The 8,580-nt window shown below is 39.0% G+C and overlaps 2 protein-coding genes across 2 annotated transcripts; both read right to left on the reverse strand.

Moving 5' to 3' along the window:
* Nucleotides 1-602: 602 nt before the first annotated feature.
* On the reverse strand, nt 603-2,877 carry soul2 (heme-binding protein soul2). The gene is made up of 4 exons (XM_040044772.1): nt 2,719-2,877; nt 2,506-2,632; nt 1,728-1,896; nt 603-1,389 (listed from the first exon to the last, which is right to left on the reverse strand). The coding sequence occupies exons 1-4, from the start codon at nt 2,827-2,829 to the stop codon at nt 1,218-1,220; spliced, it is 579 nt and encodes a 192-aa protein (XP_039900706.1). The 5' UTR covers nt 2,830-2,877; the 3' UTR covers nt 603-1,217.
* Nucleotides 2,878-5,842: 2,965 nt separating this feature from the next.
* LOC120741741 (heme-binding protein 2-like) lies at nt 5,843-8,237 on the reverse strand. Its single transcript, XM_040044771.1, has 4 exons — nt 7,995-8,237; nt 7,783-7,909; nt 6,776-6,944; nt 5,843-6,540 (listed from the first exon to the last, which is right to left on the reverse strand). Exons 1-4 carry the CDS (start codon nt 8,106-8,108, stop codon nt 6,354-6,356), a joined length of 597 nt encoding a protein of 198 aa, XP_039900705.1. The 5' UTR covers nt 8,109-8,237; the 3' UTR covers nt 5,843-6,353.
* Between the last annotated feature and the right edge of the window lie 343 nt (nt 8,238-8,580).

The raw sequence follows: 8,580 nt of genomic DNA on the forward strand, positions 1-8,580 counted from the left end.
TTGTGGTTTGCAGTGTTTTGTGTTGTTTCACTTTAAATTTGTTTAAAAGGAAAAAGCTGAAAATTTAAATAGTTAAAAGTTGAAATGTAAATAGTTGGTTTTTGTATTATATGATTTATTTATTACATTTTATGTGGAGTGAATAAATAAAAGTATACTTACGGTGGCCCCTAGAGATGAAACATGCACGAACTCCAAAACACGTACAAACTCCGTAGCACGTACAAATTCCAAAGCACGTACAAAACAGGGGCAGTGTTGAGCTTTTTGTTACCTAGTGGCTACACAAGCCAGGAAGTACCAACGGCCGGATTTGGTGTGTGGTAGTAACAGGTAAATGAACATTTTTTAAAAATTATTTGAATATATATGAGTGCTTGTGTGTAAATACACAAACAATACACATATGCTTTCAATTGTGTAATTTAAGTGATCTAGGTAGCTCTGTTTTGGAAGTCCAATTAATGCTAGAAATGTGTTTTGGAGTTTGTACATGCTTTGGAGTTTGTACATGCTTTTGGAATTTGTACGTACTTTTCGGAGTTTTTGTTTTTCAAAATATAAAACAAGGACAAATAAACAGGCTCAGATGCTACAAAAAATTGTTATTACAAAGTAGATGGCTTTTTTATTTCAGTTGTAGTTAGCTATGTTTCTGTGACTGTAGCAGTTTCATGTAATTATGCATCCAAACAAACAGAAAGGGTAACCTTAGGTTCTCAAAAACAAACAAACATGTTTTTGGAATGGGAGGATCTTTTAATTTCTAAAGGTAGTCAAGTGTAACATGCGTTATCATTTGCGAGCAATCTTTATTTACATGCAGATAAACCAGTATGTCAGGACGTAGCCCAGAAACAATGACCCTGGAGGTATGTTCAGCTTTTGCACAAACAAGTCTAACTGCATTTCTGTGTAATTGGAGACCTGCAGGAAAGTTCCTCCAGGGCTGACTCATGTAAGGAACATTCTACCAATGCATGAAATTAAAAACAAGGGCTTTTGCAAACAGTAAAGAAATAGAAAAAGACACAAAACACACACTTAAAAAAGTAAACCCCTGTGGAGATATGTAGAACACAAAATCTACGAATGCCCCCCCAAAAATACAGTGCATGATTTCTTACTGCAAGTGAAACAGTAAATGATGTCTATGGAAAAACCCACTTTGATTACATGATGAAAAGATTTTGTTCAGCTCACGATGTCTGCTGTTGTCAGGCAGCGTAGATCCAAATTTCATTGTGGTGAGTAAGAGAGAAAAATGATTCATATCCAGCTCCATTGTAAGTGTCATGATCAAAGGTTTTCCCAGCTGTAATCAAGGCCTCACGAAGCTTCTTTGCATTTTCTTGGCCACTCTGGATGCTTGGAGCGCCACCGAAAACCCTTAGAGCAGACAACAAAGCAGAATTCTAGATATCTTTCAGGTTGGCCAAAGACTAAAGAGATTTAGGCTTTGCCCTCCTTTTAATGCTTTTAAAAACTTGCTATCATTGAAGTTTATTCTGTAAGTAATTTTGCATATTATGTATGTGAAACTTCATAGTTAATTCTCTTTCTGACCCCCAAATTGGAATCTGGTGAAGCTTAGTCCAAAATTAATGTTCCTCCCTTTTTAGTATTTGTTAGGTGGTAACATGTTTACAGATTTACAAAATAACTGCTGAATTAAAGTCTTTCTTGGTTTTCTGGGGAAAAACTAGATAAATGGACTTGTTTCTCACCTGACATACACGGTGGCTTCAGGTTTACTTTCCAGTTGGACCAAGGGATCAGAATTTTCAGGTGTTGTGGTACCAGGAGGAATAAACCAGGATAAGGCAAATTCAGGATCACCTTTACCATCTGTGACCTTGACCAGTGCAGGCCAAGTGTCACTAGAGATCTCAAAACCTGGAAGAGAAAAAGAAAGAAAAACATGCTTGAAGGTGCATTTTACTGAAAATGTGTGGGGCTGCAGAAATTCAGAGCTAAAACATTTCTGAAATAAGTCAGCGATTTATGAAATTTTATAGTCTTTAAATATTTTTTTTCAAATTCAATACATTTTTTAATAAGAAAAATGACTCCATGCTATATCAAGTATTTCTTTAATATGGACAATAAAACAGTACAAATGTGTTTAAGTTACAAATTTTAGATTTGAGCTCCCCTTTTTCTTCTTTCTTTCAGTTTTGAATAAAAATCAAACAACTCTTCTTATGAAGAACTAGTTGTACTTGTTTTATATACTTTTATATATATATATATATATAATAAGACCTTGTCTTCCTTTACTTTGCTTACCTCGTACTTACAAGTGGTACCAGGAAATAATCAGTTTTAGTTTTTGTAATCCTACGCATCAGTCAGTAACTAGTGAATTAACTTGATTTGTATAGCTGTGGTCCTCTTATGGCCCATTTGAAATAAGTAATCTCTTGGATTACTGTGTTTGAAAAGAGACATCAACATTACAAAACAAACTACATCACACACTTGCACTTTCAGTTCCTCGTATACCTGCTTCAGTTTGCTTCTTGGCATAATCCTTCAGCCGTGAATTTGCAGCGAGGACATCACTGGACTGGGAGCTGTCAACCTTGGTAGTAATCCAGGTGGAAGTGTCATATAAGCGCACCTCAAAGTCCTGCACGCAAAAGAAGCACAAATGTTAAAGAACCATTATAAAGAAGATGACACAAATTCTGTATCTGAATTGTTCCAAAAACTTACCGGGTAGGCCTCGAGTACTTTGTAGTGGGGACACTTTCCCACACAGAAGTCCTGTCCTGTGCAGACTGAAACCAGAAAAAGTGCGAAGAGTGCAAACATTACCTGTGCCATGATCACAGACTCTTGATGAACTGAGCTCTGGACTAAGTCCTCCTGTTTAATAAGATAATCACAGTGTCACGTCTAATTCTATGCGGCACACCCACATAGTTCTTCAACCTGCAAGGCAGACCAGTTTGTCTTTTAACATGCATTACAGTGAACGTGCTCCTCTGACTGTCCACCATGTCATGGCGTGTGTGGGAGTGATTGTCCTTATCTTGGACAATATCCGTCTCACTAACACCACCTTAAGCCAGTCCAGCTCAATCCCCACACCATTACTGGCCATGCGGATCAGTTTATTGAATCTGTTGGATCTGCGACCCTCAACCTGCTGCCCCAGCATGCAACATGCAACAGAATAGAGGATGGCACTGGCCACCTGTGACAACACCTGTCTGTGAAGGTTCTCAGTCATCCAGGTCATCGTAGTCTAAGGAGTTTAGAAAGAAAAGCGTCTGGACTTCTTTCAGTTGCTTGAAGACGTTTCACCTCTCATCCGAGAAGCTTCTTCAGTTCTAGGGTCAAATAGAATAGAATAGAATAGAATTCAACTTTATTGTCATTGCACATGCACAGGTACAGGGCAACGAAATGCAGTTTGCATCCATCCAGAAGTGCTTTAGTGATATAGATATATTACAATATATATTAGCAATAATATAGATATGTGAGTATATTACAGAAATGGGTCTATTATGGTATGTTATAATGTACACGGTATGAAGTATGTTGTGAATATTCTATAACTATAAGTATGTACAGGCTGTAGTGAGTACAAGCTATGTACAGGATATGAACAGGATATAAATATGAAAAACTATACAGAATATGAAATAAATAACTTTACAGAATCTGAGATATACAGCTATACAGAAATGGGAACTATGCAAGTTGTAAACAGTTGTAGGATTAAAGATTATCGAATGTACAGAATGATTATTTACACAGAGCTATACAGTAGTGCAGTTAAGATAAGTGAGGGTGTAGATAGTTTCTACAGAGGCTATATAAAGTGCTAGTGGTTGTGAGTGGTGGTTCAGTCCATGTTATTATTGTGTGTTTGAGGGTACAGTTGTCCATTGTGGGTGTGTGTATGTTCAGTCCATGAGTTTAACGTGGGTCAGATGTCAGGAGGCAGAGTTCAGGAGTCTGACAGCTGTGGGGAAGATGGTGGAGAGTCCAAGATGTAAGCCCTGTGGGAGTGTCCCCCCAAGGGGGACAATGGACCCCCTAATGATCCTCTACCTAATCACACAAGCCAAGGTGTGAAAATGGGTGTAGGTCACTATCAGCCAAGGTTTCGGATGAGCTCATTGTGAAACCTAGCCCCTATCATGTGATTTCCTGAGGTCAGATGGCCCAGGATGTGAGTGGGCGTTAAGGCGTCTGGGAAGGGATCTCAGAACTGGATTATAGATGGCAGACAGTTGGTGTCGTAAACCGCCGCCTGTGTTCAAAGATGGTCGTTCACACTGGACATAGATGGCTTTTTTCACTCCTCTTTCAAACCTGTCTTATCTGTCCAAAATGTGAACATTGGCATCCTCGAAAGAGTGATCTTTGTCCTTTAGATGCAGATGGACAGCTGAGTCTTGTCCCGTGGAGGTGGCTCTTCTGTTGTAATCTGAGCGAATACCTAGCACGCTGCCACGGGAATGTGAAACCGCTGAATCTTTAATTTGATTTATTTTTTGCAGTTTTATATGCTGAAATATGCAGAAAATAGATTTAAATGTTAAACGCAAGTCAAAGACTGTTGCATGTAATTTAATTTTTGCTTAATGCAATGTGCATAAAGTCAAAAGATTAAAACTAATAAAACAATTTTTAAAAAGAGACTTTTTCATTTGATTCAATTTTATATGATGGATTATGCAGAAAAAAAAAATAGAACTGAATCAGTAAAGTAACGGGATTACATTCTTGGAGAAGTAATTGGTAGTTAGGTAGTAATTACTTTTTTCAAGTAACTTGACCAACACTGCTGTCCACAACAGACTCATAGAAAATCCTGAGCATTGTCCGACAGGTGTTAAAAGAACTCAGCTGCCTCAGAAAATAGAGACGACCGTGGCCCTTTCTGTAGAGTGCAGTGGTGTTTTTAACCCAGTCCAGTTTATTGTCTCTGTGTATTTCAAGGTATTTATAGTCCTCCACAATGTCCGCATTCACCCCTTTGGATTGAAACAGGGGTCACAGGTTTCCTGGTTCTCACTCAACTCAAAAGTCCACAAATACTTTTTTGGTTTTTGTAATGTTGAGCCTCATCACTCGTCGTATCCAACCATAGTTATCAGAAAACTTCTGAAGATGGTAGGTCTTTGTGCAGTGGCTGAAGTCTGTGGTGTAGAGGGTGAAAGGAAAAGGGGACAGGATGGTCCCTTGTGGTTCCCCTGTGTTGCTGATCACCTTGTCAGACACTCGGTGTTGGAGATGCACAGACTGTGGTCTTCTTGTCAGCTAATCACCAATCCAGGATACAAGAGAGGCATCCACCTGCATCGCTGTCAGCTTATCACCGAGGAGGATCGGCCTGATGGTATTAAATGTCAAAAAGCCTGATCTTCACAGTGCTCGCTGGCTGGTCCAGATGGGTGATTGAACAGATGGCCTCCCAAGCTCCAAGGGGGGCCTGGTAAGCAAAATGAAGGGGAACCTAATGTGGCCTGAACATAGGTTGGAGCTGGTCAACAATGAGTTTTTCCAGTGTCTTCATGACATGGGAAGCCTGTGCTAAAGGTCTGTAATCCTGGGGGCCACTGGGACGTGGTGTCTTTGGTACAGGAACAAGGAATGACCCTCTGCAGACTCAGACTCATCAGTTTATAAAAGTCTTCACAAAGCTGGGGGGAGCAGGCCTTGAGGGCACGGGAATTCACCCGTTCTGGTCCAGCAGACTTCTGAGTGGAATCTTCTAGCTTGTCTCTGAACTTGCTCATGAAAGTGATAGGTGGGGTATAGGTGGGGAAGGGACTTTTATAGGAGGTGTAGTTATAGAAAATTTCACAGTAACAGAATGCAAAATGCTCACAAAATGCTGTTTTATTGCAGAATATAAATTACCCAGTAAGAAATAACAGGAATTTAGAAAAAAGTCAAAACAATTTTATATCTCTTAGGGACAATGCACTTTTAAAATTTTAAGAATAAGATGGTTAAAAATAAACTCTTCAATATATATGATAACTCCAGAAATAGACATAAAAGGTCATGTTAGAGTCTAAAAGTTATCAAGGTGTTCTAAACAATCAACGAGCAAACAACTTTTTGTGAGCCAAGTCCTCCTGGGCTTAAGGGGTGATCTGAAATCATTACTTTCTATTCACAGATGAAAGAGAATAAAGAAAAAGTAGAACAAACTGTTACTATGTTTTCGGTTCCAGGAACTAAACTAAACCACAACATTCCAGAAATCAGTTTGCTTAGTTCTGTTGAGGTTCTCTCTTCCCTGTTCCTTTGTGCACACATTATATCTGTTCATTCTAGCAGCAACCAATGCAAAAGGTCTGCAACCTGACAAGAGCATTTACTTAGTTCTGTTGTTGTGAGGCAGCACTGATCCAGATTTCATTGTGGTGAGTAAAAGAAAAATAGGATTCATAGGTAGCTGCAGCATGAGTGCTGGGATCAAAGGTTTTCCCAGTCTTAGCCAAGGCCTCACGAAGAATCTTTGTGTTTTCCTGGCCAGTCTCAGTGCTTGGAGCACCACCGAAAACCCTTAAAACAAAGAAAAGCAAAATTGAGTCATCTTTCCCTGTGAGATTTAGACTTGTGTGTTAGCTGCTCTCTTTTAATTCTCTTTTCTGTCATAATGACTGATTTTGTTCATTTAGAACTTCACAATTTGGCTCAAATTTGCAGTTATATTCTACAATACAACTGCAAAATGAAAAACTTTGGATCTACTGAAGAAATCAAAGTGATTTAAAAGATAAATGGACACACCGCTCACCTTACATAGATGGTGGCTTCAGGTTTAGTTTCTAGTTTGACTAATGGATCATATATTTCTCCCTTTTTGCCACCAGAAGGAACAAACCACGACACCGACATTTTAGGATCACCTTCACCTTCAGTAACAGTGACCAGTACAGGCCAGCAATCATCAGGAATCTCAAAACCTGAAAGAAACAAACATTGTACAGAACTCAGAGTGGTAAATAGACTGGTTCTTATATAATGCTTCTCTACTCTATCTGAGCACTCAAAACACTTTACACAACTAGGCCTCATTCGTCTAGCACTTTTTCTATCTAACTTTTCACACACATTCATACACTGATGCACCTGGAGAGCATGCAGACTGTAGCAGATGGGGATCAAACCACCAACCTTCCAATTAGTAGGCGACCTGCTCTACCACCAGAGCTAAAGCCACCCCAATAAGTGGGAAGCCTAAGGACTAAATCTGTTTTTTAAGACAAAAAGAAAAAAAAATCTTGAAGAGTCAAATTTCAATTTGTGATATATTTCTTAAGATATGATGTGAAATCTTAATTTTTGCCAAAGAACCCCATAGAACATAATAAAAAATAGAAAATGAACTGCTCCTTACCTGTAACAGTTTAATATGATGCAAGTTATTGTGGGAACTCTTTAAAGAGGATTTTGTTTGTCAAGTACTGGTTAGGGACCAGGGTTTATTTCAGTTAATAAATGATTGCATTTATCAAATATCCTACTCTCTTAAAATATTTCCCTCCACAACAGCTCAGGTTCTAATATGGCAACTTGAATATTAAACCAGGTAACACAAGACTAAAGGAATACAAGGTATCAGATTCTAGTTGTTGTTATGTTGATTTTAATCTTACATTTCTCAACTAATTTAGAAGTTTTGCACACCATCTTAGATCTTAGATCAACATATTACTTATTTATACAGTTCCATGTTTAGTTTAGCTACTGCCATCACAAACTAAATTACATACTCGAGTGATATTTCAGTGCCTCATGTACCTGCTTCAGCCTGTCTCTTGACGTAGGTCTTCAGGCGTGAATTTGCAGCTAAATAATCCCTGGCCCCAGTGCTGTCGAGCTTTGTGGTAATCCAGTCGGTAGCACCATATAAGCGCACCTCAAAGTCCTGCACACAACAGAAGCAAAAACTATACTTAGCGACTAGAAATAAGAACACAACAATAGTATTTGTGAACTGTTCCAAAGCCTACCTGGTGCGTCTCAACCACTTTGTACTGAGGACATTTTTCCTTTGGGCAAAAGTCCTGTCCGGTGCAGAGTGACACAAGGAACACAGCTAAGAGTGCAAAAACAACCTGTGCCATCTTCACTGAGTCTTCTGAGGAAGTGCAACTGCAGCTCCACAAACAATACTGCAACTTAAAAGTACATCAAAGCGATGCCCTATTGCACCAGATTATATCAGACATGCCTACATAGCTGTGCTGCAAGGCAGATCAGGCAGTTTATCTTGTCTGTGGAAAAAGAAACACAAAACAGACAAGCTGTCTCTGAAAATATTTTGTGACAAAACAAATTCAAGGCCAAGAGACATACAGAAGTGTGTGATATGTTTGCCTTCTTTCATTTCATCAGCTTCCATTGAACATAAGAAACCCTTTTCCCATTTGTTTGGAATGTGATGGGTAACACTTTTAAACTTTTAAGTAGTTTGTGTACTTTTAAATAATCTTTTCTCATTATCCATCGTCCATCTTCCGGGCAAGGACAGAGAGACTCAAGAGGAGCTTCTATCCCCAAGCCATCCGTGCCCTAAACACACACACCCGCCCTCTC

This window comes from Simochromis diagramma, unplaced genomic scaffold (assembly GCF_900408965.1).
Source record: "Simochromis diagramma unplaced genomic scaffold, fSimDia1.1 OVJJ01000486.1, whole genome shotgun sequence".
NCBI lineage: Eukaryota > Metazoa > Chordata > Actinopteri > Cichliformes > Cichlidae > Simochromis > Simochromis diagramma.